General features: G+C 35.7%; 1 protein-coding gene across 1 annotated transcript; it reads right to left on the bottom strand.

The window, feature by feature from the left end:
- Positions 1–2,565: 2,565 nt before the first annotated feature.
- LOC113781649 (3-hydroxyisobutyryl-CoA hydrolase-like protein 2, mitochondrial) lies at positions 2,566–12,549 on the bottom strand. The gene is made up of 14 exons (XM_027327607.1): positions 12,366–12,549; positions 12,039–12,119; positions 11,823–11,891; positions 11,646–11,709; positions 10,149–10,228; positions 9,291–9,374; positions 7,367–7,451; positions 5,742–5,827; positions 5,532–5,653; positions 4,127–4,187; positions 3,525–3,623; positions 3,327–3,428; positions 3,203–3,244; positions 2,566–3,080 (listed from the first exon to the last, which is right to left on the bottom strand). Exons 1-14 carry the CDS (start codon positions 12,492–12,494, stop codon positions 2,961–2,963), a joined length of 1,224 nt encoding a protein of 407 aa, XP_027183408.1. The 5' UTR covers positions 12,495–12,549; the 3' UTR covers positions 2,566–2,960.
- Positions 12,550–12,901: the final 352 nt, after the last annotated feature.

Below are 12,901 nucleotides of genomic sequence, written 5' to 3'. Positions count from 1 at the left end.
TGGTAAATGTGGTTTGTTAGCAAAAGCCAACTTTGGACTGTTACAACCTAAACACTGAAGCAAGTATGATGGATCTATAAGGCTTCGGCTTTACTTCATGGTGTCTCTGGACATATGATCCTTGCGTTCTACAAGGAATTTGGACATATGATATTTTAGTAGCTGAGTGTAAATAGTTGTGCTTTAAGCTACAATTATGCATTGCTTGTGCAATTGTGCATGTAGATATAGAGGTAAATTCTCGAGTATTTTTCTCATTGTTGATGTCTAATGCTCACTCCAATCGACGGAGTTGTGCTTGGGAGAGCTAAGGCTCTGGTGCGGCATATTACTTAGTAGGTTAATACAACTATTTCCGTGAGGCTAATTCATTGGCAAATGGCAATGACTATGAGTAAATCTTATGTACACTGATAATGCATACACTATCATGGTTGGATGTATAATACATGAGCAAAATTTGGATTTTAATTTTAAATTCAAATGAATTGTCGTGTATCCAATGATGATGGCGTATACACTGTCAATATATAAAAGATTAATCCTTTATATATCTACAAGGTCAAATATGTTTTCTCTGCTAAGTTCGAGTTACTAAATGAGTAATACTATTTGTTTGCGTCACTAATCTATTGTTTTTGTATTATCTTCTGGAGGTAAAATTTATGTCCCTCTCGTTTATCTATTTAAAAATAAGATAAAAGGGTTGGCATGCATTGTACACATACCAGGTTTGCCCAAAAAAATAAAATAAATGATGAATTCAAGTCATATTAGTTCTGTTAAAGTTTAATCTGTTTGCAGCCTATCACCCTATGCTAGGCAATTTACTAGCTTGCAACTCGTCATTTTATTCTTCTTTTCTATTTTATTATGCTCTTCATTTTTCTATTTGTTGAGGGAGAATAGCTGATGTAGCCTTGTGGGTGCCTCATGGTGGATCGAATCCAGAGTCTCTCCTGTTGAATTTTATCAACTGCTATCCAGTCGATGTAATTCTTATAAACATTTTGTGTAAATTTGTATAATTTTGGTGTAATCATGAAATTTGTCAACTTATGTAACTAAATTAAAATACAAATCACAATTACACCAAATGCAATAAATTACATCATCGTTCGAACTTAATTGAAAAAAAGCCAATTGGAGGGGCCCATTTCCGCTCGTGGTTGCCTTACAAACGTCTGTTCCTGACCTCAAGTTTCGGCAATTATTCTTTTTGGCTTATGGGGCTAAAGATGCAAACGAGTCGAGTCAAATCAAATTGAATCTCAATTCAATTTTATTAAATTCGAATTCAAATTTAAACTCGATGAGTTTTTAATATAAAGTTTGAATTCAATTTGATCTCAAATTCGAGCCGAGTCAAACTTGAGCTTGAGCTTACTTGAATTTAAAAAGAAATTAAAAAAATAATTATTTTATTTTTTAAAAAATGACTAAAATAGTAAATTTTACTTTTAAAATAATAAAATAAAAAATTATACACACACACACATACATACAATCGAGTGGTTAGCGAACTAAAGAATTGAGTTTCTTTGTACTTGATTTTGAGTCAAATTTTGACCGAATCGACTCACGAGCGCTCATTAGTAACTTGATTCGTTTGCAGGTCTAATGGGCTGTAAGCAAATAATTTCTTTGCAGCTCTAATAGAGCCGGATACTGAAAATTTGACGGGGCCGAATAATGACACTTTCAGCGGCTGTGTCCAATTTTCGTTCGTAATGGACTGGATTGGCTGTCAAAACTATCACTTCCCACCTAACACGCTCAAAGATTATATCGTGTTCTAGAACACAAAATTCTATAACGCATGACCCACAAATACTGGCCAACTTGAGCGGGCAGCTGGGCTTGGTTTTGTTTAAACAAGTCTAGTTTTTTCACCTTTTTTCCTTTTTTTTTTTCTTGAGGCAGTTCTTGCCAATAATTTTCAAACAAAAAAAAAATCTGTCTTTTTTATGCTCGATTTGAATTGAAGTTTAGAATGTCAATCGTCTAGTGACCCAACAATCTTTGTTAGCTCTTAGTGAGATATCTATGTGCCAGTGTTTAGAAACTGTTTGCAAATCCTCCATTGTCAACAATATTTACAATCAAAACAAAGTTCACATGTTCTTTCTATTATAGATTACATATAGGTTAAACATTTTGTCCAAAAACAGAATCCCCATATTTTAGATCACAATTCCAAATATCCTATTACCAATCAAATCCAATTTCAGTGAGGAAAAAAAGTACAGCTTAAATGCAGTTGATTCTTGTGGAATTTAATTTCCTGTTGTAATATTTCTTTGGATTGAGATTCTGAATGATGATTTCAGCTTAGCATTGTAGGGGTTTTTACAAAACCATGCTTTAAATGATAGCACAACCCTCAAAATGCAAGCTTTCAAAGAACATTTCCATATGCAAAATGCAGCATTTTTCCTATTGCATTTGCAACTACAAGCCTACAGCATAGTAACTACAAGGTATATTTATGGATGAAGACAATTTAGAGCAAATGTCTGTTGTATGATACCTAAATTGAACCAAAAGAAGAAACTGAACATGCAATAATCTAACAGACCATACCAATTGAGACGCAGCTTGCAAAACTATGTTAAAGATGTATCCCAAACTAAATGAGCACACACATATAGATGATACATCTCATGCTATTCTGAAAAGACAATGCTGATGAATAAAATCTACTCATGCTACTCAAGGAGGAGTCACTAGTAAAGACACAGTAGGAGAATGTTGGTTTTTCGCTTTTAACCAACAAAAAATTGCCAGGACACCTTAGTATCCCAAACCCACGAAGGCAACGCCTGACGATGAGAAGCTGATGATGTTGGTACCCATCAACTCAAAACTCCTAGATGGAAGCGTTTTCAGCCATTGGATCAGGTAGAATAGCTGTGAAAAACCCCAAAAATTTCACCGCTGCATCGATGTTTCAGGAGAGACTATGCATATGGTTCTCGTACTGATGTAGGCAAGTTTAATTCAGATTCAAATTCATCCAAAGGCAAAAAATGTGAGTCAACCATGTCCTTGGTGACATCTTCCAAATGTGGTGGATCCCACTGAAAGTTCAAGGTTAATATTAATCTCCTCGTTCTTCTTTTTTCCGTTACTTGGTAAACAGATACAGAATGAAGAACAATTTTGGCTAGAAGAAAGTATCATAGGTAAGATTAATAGATACCTTTGGAGCAAAGTCCTTGTCTACCAATCTTGCACGAACACCCTACATGTTATGTTCAGAATTAATATTGATACAAAACTGCGTTCAATGAATTGGATAAGAGCAATGTGGGAGTAAATCATACCTCACAGAGATCATTAGAGACTTGTTTAGAAATGAAATTCAAGGATATCCGGTATTCACGAGCCAGACACTGATCAAGAGGTTGAAACCTACCTTCTCTAATCTAAATATTGCAAGAGAAACAAAGGGTTTCAACTTTCATTCTTGCATAGAAGTCAGCAAGTCAATCCATGAGAGAGTGCAAACATTAACAGCTTACCGATTGCAAAGTGATTTTAAGGCTCAATGGAGATGCTTCCTTTATTTTTTTAAGAGTTGTACCGCACCAATCATCAAAAGATTCTGCTGCCCCTTGCTCCTGGTAAAACCATGACCAAAAAATATGGATCAAGTTTACCTCTCAAGAAAACATTGAGATGAGCAAAACTAAGAGAAATAACATGCATTACTTAGTGCTAACAAAACCCATATTAGCTCCCCATGTATTCCTTGAAGTTAGTTCCATCAATTGGAGGTTTGAAGCATTTTCCAAACAGAAAAATGGTGCTAATGTGTAGTGCAGCAACCCATTAGATAAGCTACAAGAAGCCTAGCATCCCACTGGGTTAGCACAATTATCTAATTGCTATCTACTTGCTTACCATTGCAAACTCTACACCCTGGTTGACCAGAAACTCATGCATACTCTTAATTCTTAGCACCAATTTGTCCATTTTTTTTTTCCAAAGTTAAATCAAACATTACTAAATGCAAATGCAATCTTTCAGAGATTGCCCGTTTTTAATTCTTCTTGCTCACAACCTGCCAATAAATTGACAGATATTTTGTATCCATATACCAACATATAAGTGCTGAACTTACCAAAGCATCTACAATTTCCTCAACTGTATCCAGGCTGAAACATTTGTCTATTCTTTCTAACCTGAGAAAGTGAGAGGTAGAGAGAGAAAGCAAGAGGGTAAATTAGAGAAAAATCATGACTGAAAAGCCAAATATTTTAACTCGTTTTCAGCAAAACTTTCTGTATGATAATCACAATCTGGGCTTTTAGCCTCTCAAGTCAAGATATATAGCTGTAAGTTAGAATCAAAGAATTATTTATCAAAAGCAAAAAAGTTCCAATTAGTGGGTCCATTACAACCTGGGAAGGTCACAGTTATCATGTATAAAACCAACCTCACTACTTTGCAAGTTTCAAGGTTTCTCATTTATGCCCCTGGGGGCCTCCAATACCACCACTGGAGGATGCATGTCTACCAGGATAGCTACTTATAGTTTCATATAGATTTCCTGATAAACTGTATTGAGCAAGCACAGGAAAGACCTCCAGCATGTAGTAGTTCAACAACAACATGGTCATTAACATATAGGATACAGAGCGCAAGGATGGAAATGGGCATCTAGAAGCTCATAAATGTCCATTGGCTACTAGCAAGTCTAATCTTGGGATTGTTCTCATTCGCTTTAAGCTGATTATAAAGCAATTGGCAGATAAAACTAATCCTCCTTTTCCATTAAATGGTTCGAAAAGTTCGTAGCCCTTTCCAAAAGCAACTCAACGGCTACTTTCAAAGTCAGCTATTTTCAGCATACAATAAGCTGAAAGCCAAGACCAAAAAAGAACATCTCAAAATAGCTTTTCGCCAAACCCACCAAGTCATACCACTTTCATTTCAGAATTTGACTAACAATGAAAAATAATTAAGGTACTGCTTGTAGTTTAAAGGGAGAAACAAATTTCAAAAAAAAAAAAAAGTTCACAGTAAATATAAAGCAAGGCTTTTCTGGGACTTCTGAAGATGATATATTGGAACCTCTTCACCCCAATGTCAAATCCCAAGCATTCTGTTCATGTCATCCCCTATTCCCTTAACCAAATGGTAATAAAGAAAAATGACAAACAAAATCTGAAAATCTCAGCGGCCAATTGAAAGGGTTAATTAGGAAAGACAAAATGACAAAAGCTTTCACCTAGAATCCAGAAACTAATTGTCTAGCTTTGTAGATGTGCAGAAGGTCAGTATCGATATGAAATGTTCCCTGTGAGCCGTAGCAGAGTTGACGGAAGAAAATTGAATTGGGAACTGAGCCAGAATCAATATATGGACTAGAGTATTTTCATTTAGTCATTGGTTCACTGTCCTTATTCATGGGTTGATGGTCTTTGCATGTTAGCTATGCGTTAGTTTCCCGACTTTCACAAAAGAATAAAAAATAAATGAAAAAGAAATTCAAAAGAAAAGGTTTCTGGAAAAAAATGGATTACTTGTGAAGAACGCTTCCCCTATCTGGGTAGACAAGATCACCATATTGAGCAAGAGAATTTTCAACCACAGTATGATCATCCGTATTCAATTTACCAAGGCGTTCTTCAATCAAAGGAAGCCTCTGAAGAGAAATGTATAAATAAGCATCAATTTATGATGTGAAATGATACTTAAGCAAACAAGCCCCACACTTAATTACAAAAGATTACTTCTTTCAGAGAATAGTGCGTAGCAAGGCCACAGGCTATCATTTCTACACCATTAAGTTTTGCTCCTGTCAGAGCCAAATATTCTCCTGCAAAGCAAAAGATGCTTCAAACTTTCTGAGAACTTTGCATGTAAAAATCAAACCTTAGTTGCTGAAATTTCCATCCATAACCTAGCAGACATAACCTGTGATATTTAGCAACAGAACATCTACAAAGGAAACAAGAAAATCCATCAAACTATTCATTACACCACTGTTCTACTCTGAGGAGCATCAATACCCAGGCGAATACTCATAAAAGTCACAAGTACAAATTACAAGGATCTCAGAACTCAAGGATCTAAATATGTTCACAATGCCAAAAGAATCCAATTACTTTGAATAAAGAGATATTAAATCATGAGGAATCTAAGTTGTTTTGAACTTAAAACAACCTCAAAAAGAGTGGAAACATAAAATGGCCTTGGAAAAGAGAATTTTAGTTGAGTAGTTTAACGGTGGGTAAAGAAAACAAGGTGTAAATTGATCTTAAGTAGTTCAGACCACACTGTCAGAGCAAAAAAAAAATATATTGCTTTCTGGTAAAGGCAGAGCTACAAAAAAATTGCTTTATGGTAAAGGCAGAGCTAAGTTATTAATATCTTATCTGGATTTGTAGAATGTACTAGAAATATAGACAAGAAGCAACTACACCAGCAGTCTATTTTCATCCATCAAGGCATATGATGCAGAAAATCTGACCATCAACCTTGACTTGGGTACTCATCCAGGACAGAGGCAGGACAGCTGCGGTAGGCAATGACCACAGCACAGAATCCTGATAATATAAGCCCTCATAAAAGAAATCCCTCAATATCGTCTACTTGTGCAATAATATTTCTCAAGAAAACACTTCATGTCCCAGGATGCTTCCCTCTCAGAGGATTGGTCACAACTGTTCTTTTTCTTTGCTATGAAATATAAGAAAGTAATTAGGAGATAAGACAAATTCACAATCTGACATAATCTAACAACCTTCCTCAGTCAAATAACTATTTTAGGACTTGGCATCTTTCTTTTGGACCTTCCCTTTTCTGTCGCTTTCCAATTGTTGTCTTTCAGACTTCCATCAAAGCCTCTCAATACCAAGAATTACATTGTCAAATAGTCAGTTTACAACTTCTCAAACCCTTTTCCATCAATGGCTTTCGTCTTTTAAAACCCTGTACAATATAGAGCTGACCCTGATTTGTCAGTGCGCCAAAATTTGGCACAACGCAATAAGCTTATAGGTTGACTATGATTTTACAATGCAGTCTTCCTCTCTCAATCTTGAGCCTACGATATTGAACATTTCAAAGAGCAAAGCTGTAAGCATTTGCAAATCAATTTAAAAATGCCGCATGCTTGCATTTAAAGACATTCTCAAGTGCCAGAAAAATAGTTGCCCAGATAAAGTAAATTACTTTATGTTATCCTCAATCTAGAACTGCACTTCTGCAGCAATTCAAAAATGTCCAGCCCAAACATGTCCCCCTCTTTCCCCAAACAAATCTCAATTGTAGAAGAACAAGACAAGGTCTGTCCAACTAATTTTAGGCTAATAGAAAATTTCTCACACATTATGAAGAGCAATCCTCTAGCTACCTAAATAACCAGGAAGACGAGAAAGATAATAGGAAGCCCCTGCACCAGGATGGAAACCAATTTGAGCCTCCGGCGTAGCAAAAACCTGCAATTGATCCTTTTAAAAATTAGCATCATTTCAGAAAAGAGAAACTTTTCAAACTTACAAGCTAAAGTTTCTTTTCTTGCATCCTATGACTTTATATTCAGTTTGATTGGTCAAAAATGAAGAGAAAGTGAAAATAGATATAGTTGCCTCAATTCCATCCATATGATAAGGACGCAGAAAGGGGAACTAAAATTGGATAAGTTGCTTTCCCTCTTAGCTCACATTTCCTTCTCTAAATCTCATATAAAACAAAAAAAAAAAGGTAAATGACAATCCTTCACATAGATGAACAATTCATCCTCAACTTGGAACAAGGATAATGTAAATTTAGGATACAATCTTTCCGTACAACATGGATTTTTTCACTGTATAGTTATCAAAGAGATATTTAATCACAGGGAAATATGACTAACTAACCTTGTTAGAGAACAAAACCCCTAATGACCCATCCATCACATAAATGAAGTAAAAACAACTATTCAGGCCACCAAAAGAGACATGGTAAATCATTAGAAAATTACGGATTGAAGATGCCTAACATAGCTCATAAACAGAAAAACATGTCCTTGTATTTTTCATATAGAAGCAATTATCAGGTTTTCTCAAAAAAGAAACATGTCACTTTGGCTTATCAAAAAGATTATTACCCATCAAAGGTAAGATAAACTAGACCAATAGAGCATGATTAAGACATGCAAGTCAGACCAGAAGTAGCATTCTCACTGGCTGAGGTACAAGGATAAAGCAGTCAAGGACATTGATTTCATAATATGGGGCACACTTTCAGATTAAATTTTTGATAGGATGTAACCAATTGGGCTCTATATTGATTATTACTATGGAAAGCACACGCAACCATTGAGGGTACTATAAAAGTACTAAATCACGACAAAGCTAATGGCATTACACATCCAGGAAAAGTTCATAATATTCTAGAGGTGACTATTAACTGGTTATTTTATATAAGTAATAGCTCAAAAGCAGCAATCCATCCAATTTGTGAGTTGTCCTTTACCAATTTCCACATGCACTACATTCTATAACAGAACCAATTGCATTGGATTCTAATCAGAAGCCTACCATGTAGGATATAAACCACAGCACTATACCAATTGTATTGGAGTCTAACATGCACTACATTCTATAGCAAAACCAAATGCATTGGAGTCTAATCAGAAGCCTACCAGGTAGGATATAAACCACAGCATTATACCATCACCTGTTCTTCCTTTAAGCCCTTATACATGTCTAAATTGCCATTCAAAGACATGTTTTCTTTCTGCTTGCTAATGTACTGGGTAGCAACTTTTCACAAAGGTTAACAACTTGCATGTACACGTCAGTGTTTGGTGGTCAAAATTGGTCATATGACTATGCTACATAAATGCTATGAGGTCATAATTAAGCTTATTCAACAAAATGCAGCTGGAGACAACCAGACAACTGCTTATACACAGTTTCCTTTACTCAAATGGACAGCCTGCTAATGCTCTGATCAAGCGACAAAAATATGTATACATTCACAAAGATTTAGTAGTCAGGTTGCATTTATACATGTAAGTAGGTACAGTGTCTCTAAATGTCAACCATATAAACTTCAACTGTTTCACAATTTAAGTAACCAAAAAGAAAGCTTAAACTTAAGATATTACACAACATATTATGAGTATTTAGTCATTGTACACTGTTGTATGTTCATATGAGGCAAAGCATCCTCAGAATATATGGGGATATGCTTTAAGGGAAGAATGGCTATACCTACTAAATGACTAACCAGAATTACTTTAAGAACAGTATTTAAATCATGTGTAGGTTTGCTAAAGAAATTGTTCATACTGTCTTATCAGTCACAACGCGATACATTCCAGGGAGCGAAATACCTGCCCCGCTTCCCATTGTGATGCCATCCAAAATAGCCACCTGGACAAGTATATATAATTCCTCAATACCACCACAAACTCCAAACAAAGATATTCAGAAGAATAAACACATGTAACATGACAGATAAGTTCAAATGAGAGACAAACAACCACCTTGATGGGAGACTTGTATCCACGAAAAGGAAAAAAAAAATTCTCAGAAACTTAAGGTAATAGATTAACCTAAGAACTGCAGACAGTGATCTTCTCACAAAAGGAGCTTTCTTTTGTAATTCGCAGAAGTTGAACGTTAACCATATCTTATTTTAGCTAAATGTTGTCTCTCTCAGCTCATATAAACAAGAAAAATTTAGCCTCATTAGCCACACCAATGACCACCCTTGTGCACCTTCGAAAATATGTAGCCACATTAGAGCAAATAGTTTTAGATTGCAGAAATTCTTAACACACAAGCCTAAAATATTAAAGGGATGCAATCTTCAGTAGCATTTTAAAAATTGGCAGAATGACTCTCTAGTCCCCATATTTAACAGAAGGAAAAAGAAAAAGGATAGCCATCATCTCTAATTTTTCAAGGAAAGACAATAGAGAAACCAAGAAAATATCCACTCTTAGCTCTTTGATGAGGAGTTAACTGATGATTATCTTGTTGGCAGTTTTTCTCCTTTTTGAGAGGCAATGCGGCATTTAAATGAATAATATCTTTTACATGGGCAGCAACTCCTTTTCTTTTAGATGACATAAATAATTTTGGCCTATCAAACCAAGAAAACAAAGACCAAACTATGTAAAACAGAAGGAATGGGATACTCACGTTTGGCTTGAAATACGTTCCTAGGAGATAGACGAAATTATAGACAGTCTGAAAGAAAGTTTTACATTCTTCAAGCTTTCCTGCAAATATTCATAGTAAAGAAAATCTTTTTAGCTGCAGAGCACATCACAACCAAGTATAATCACAACACAAAGTGACATATTTTACAGGTTTTACACTTCTCAAGTAAAAGTGTATCATTACAAAGTTTCAATGCCAGAGTTGTGATGGTGGGGTGTCAATATATCTGATAACTGAGTATAACTTTGAGCAGTGAATGTGTTTGTGTAACTTTTCTTTCAAAATTTATCCAGAACTTAGATGAAAAGACATTTTATCTGAAGTTTAAAGACAGCATTGCAAGCATCCAACAATTCAGTTCTTTTTCAACTACAAAAGCACACAACAAAAACATTTTTAGATTCTAGTTTTGCAGTCTTAATTGTTAGATCCTAAGTAACAGCACAACAGGGCATAAGAAGGAAAAGCACCAACTAACAAGTTACATCAGAAATCGAAATCAGATCAATCATATTAATGAAATCTGACTGGTGGTATGTTTCACAAACTTCAGGACCTACCAGAAAGTAGTGCGATTGACATGTTATCAAACCAATGGAATCTATATAAATTGGTCATATAATTATTTTCCTCAAATGCGCCTATCCTAGAACTTCTTCAAAATGACCACACAGAATCTGCGACTACTATTCTGAATTTCAGAAACTGATGAAACCAAAATGGTCAGTGGAATGTGACAGACAATACAATCTGCATGCCTGAAGACATTAAATCCAAATACAAACATGTGAGACCACAACATATCCCTACAAATGTATCCTAATGCAAAAGGTCATGTATCAATATTTTGATGAACAGTGAAATGCAAAGGTGCACCATACGTAACAAAGGTGATGAATGACAAGCACTTAAAAATTTCCCATCACGCCTAAATATCAACAGCAAAAAACTCCATCCATGCATCCATACTAGTAGAAAGGGCATTATGCTGTGCACCAGCAATACCAGAAAGAGAGCATCATTTATATTGACTTCCCTAAGCTCGATGCCAAGCAACCAGCAAAGAAACAAAAGTTAAGCATCCATGATCAATCAATGAAATCTATCATAAAACATCAACTAACAAGACTAAGGGTGTGTTTGATAAAATTGAAGTCTGCACACTGAAATCTGAAATCTGAATCCATTAATTTATTGAATTGTTAAGTATTAAATCTAATACATTTGGATGTATATCACATTCAGTAATAAGTAAATAACTTATCACTTATTTTTGGGAACAAGTTTTGCCTAGGAAATTCAGTGCCACTTAATTAATTCAGATGTTCAATTTTTTGTTATCAAATGCGTCTGAACATTTTAAGATATGAGCCCATTAAGTTTAAGTGCTGAATTGGGTTATCAAACAGGGCCTAAGAAACTCCAAAAAATTCAGGAAAAATCCACAGAAAGCCTATTAACAAAATGGTGACCAACCTTCATTAATCAACTGATGAAGCAGCACCATATCCGCACCTGAACAGAATGCCTTGCCACTACCCTTCAATAAGTTCAAGGATTACGTCAATATCCAGCTTTCAACTCATCTTCCAATAATTGGATTCCAAAATACCACGAAGCAAAGATAAAAAAGGGGTCCGTAGTATCCATTACCTTCATTATGACAAATCCAATATCTGTATTTTCTTCCCAAGACTCGTACAATCTATTTAACCTAGCAGCCTACCATGAAAATCAGTGCAGGAAGTTTAGCACTGGGGTCTAATAACATAGTAAAGATAAAAAAGAACAAAATCCACATATACAATCCTCAAATGTCCTAACTAACATATAAGCACAAAAACATTATGAAATAAAAGAGTTACGGACCATATCAGTAGTAAGAGCGTTTAGTGAAGAAGGCCTGTTGAGTACAGCTGCTCTGGACTTAGCTCTTCCTTCTACCAAAACCTGACAATTAAACATCCAAGTTCAACATTTATCCATCCATAGCCCTCAAAAATGCTCAACAAAGTGGAATTTTTAAAAAAAAATTGAAACTTCATGAACTTAAACAAAACGGGCAGGCAGCAGAAATGCAAAGTACAATAAATCAAGAATGCCAATTTCTTGAAAATTTGCACTTATATTGAGATAAAAATCACGCCACAAACAAACCCATGTTCCAAAAAGTTTAAAGACTTGAGAGAAACAGACCTGCTCTTGATGACAGTCGAGAAGGGTATAGCTGGGAAGGGCAAAACCAGTTCTGGTTTGATTGAACAAAGAGCCATTTCTTCGTAAAGACTGCTTCAATGGCGATAAAAGTTTCAGCCTTTGCATCATTCTTTAATCAGAAGTGCTTTTTTCCCCTTTTTTTTTGTTGTTTGGGAGGGGGGGGGGGGGGGGTTGGTTGGGGAAGGATACGGAGACTGAGAATTTGTTGCGGCTCCTGCTTTGGGCTCTTCCTCACTATTCTGCTAGTACCACGCAGCAGCGAAGGCAGGTCCTGTTTCCTTTGCGTTGTTTTTGTGTGTGTGTGTGTGTTGTGGGGTTTTTGGGGGGGGGGGGGGGGGGAGGGGCGGTTTGGGATTTTTTTTTTTTTTTGTCCGCAATGATACGTGTGTATAACCTACTCTATCTTATTCTAAGGGGGAGGGGGAACCTAAGGAGGCTGTTATAGGGGTTAGAGGGTATATAGACCCAACTAGACTAAAGGAATGTTATGACACAATTTTTAGATTTTTTTCGCT

Source organism: Coffea eugenioides, chromosome 8, assembly GCF_003713205.1.
Source record: "Coffea eugenioides isolate CCC68of chromosome 8, Ceug_1.0, whole genome shotgun sequence".
NCBI lineage: Eukaryota > Viridiplantae > Streptophyta > Magnoliopsida > Gentianales > Rubiaceae > Coffea > Coffea eugenioides.
The sequence above is the reverse complement of the archived record's forward strand: the minus strand, read 5'-3'. Positions and strand labels throughout refer to the sequence as shown.

Coding starts and splice junctions, on each gene's coding strand:
- LOC113781649 (XM_027327607.1), bottom strand. CDS start 12,494: ATGATGCAAAGGCTGAAACTTTTATCGCCATTGAAGCAGTCTTTACGA. Junction 10,229..11,645: donor TCATCAGTTGATTAATGAAG/GTTGGTCACCAT, acceptor GAATATTTGCAG/GAAAGCTTGAAGAATGTAAA. Junction 3,081..3,202: donor ACAAGGACTTTGCTCCAAAG/GTATCTATTAAT, acceptor TTGAACTTTCAG/TGGGATCCACCACATTTGGA.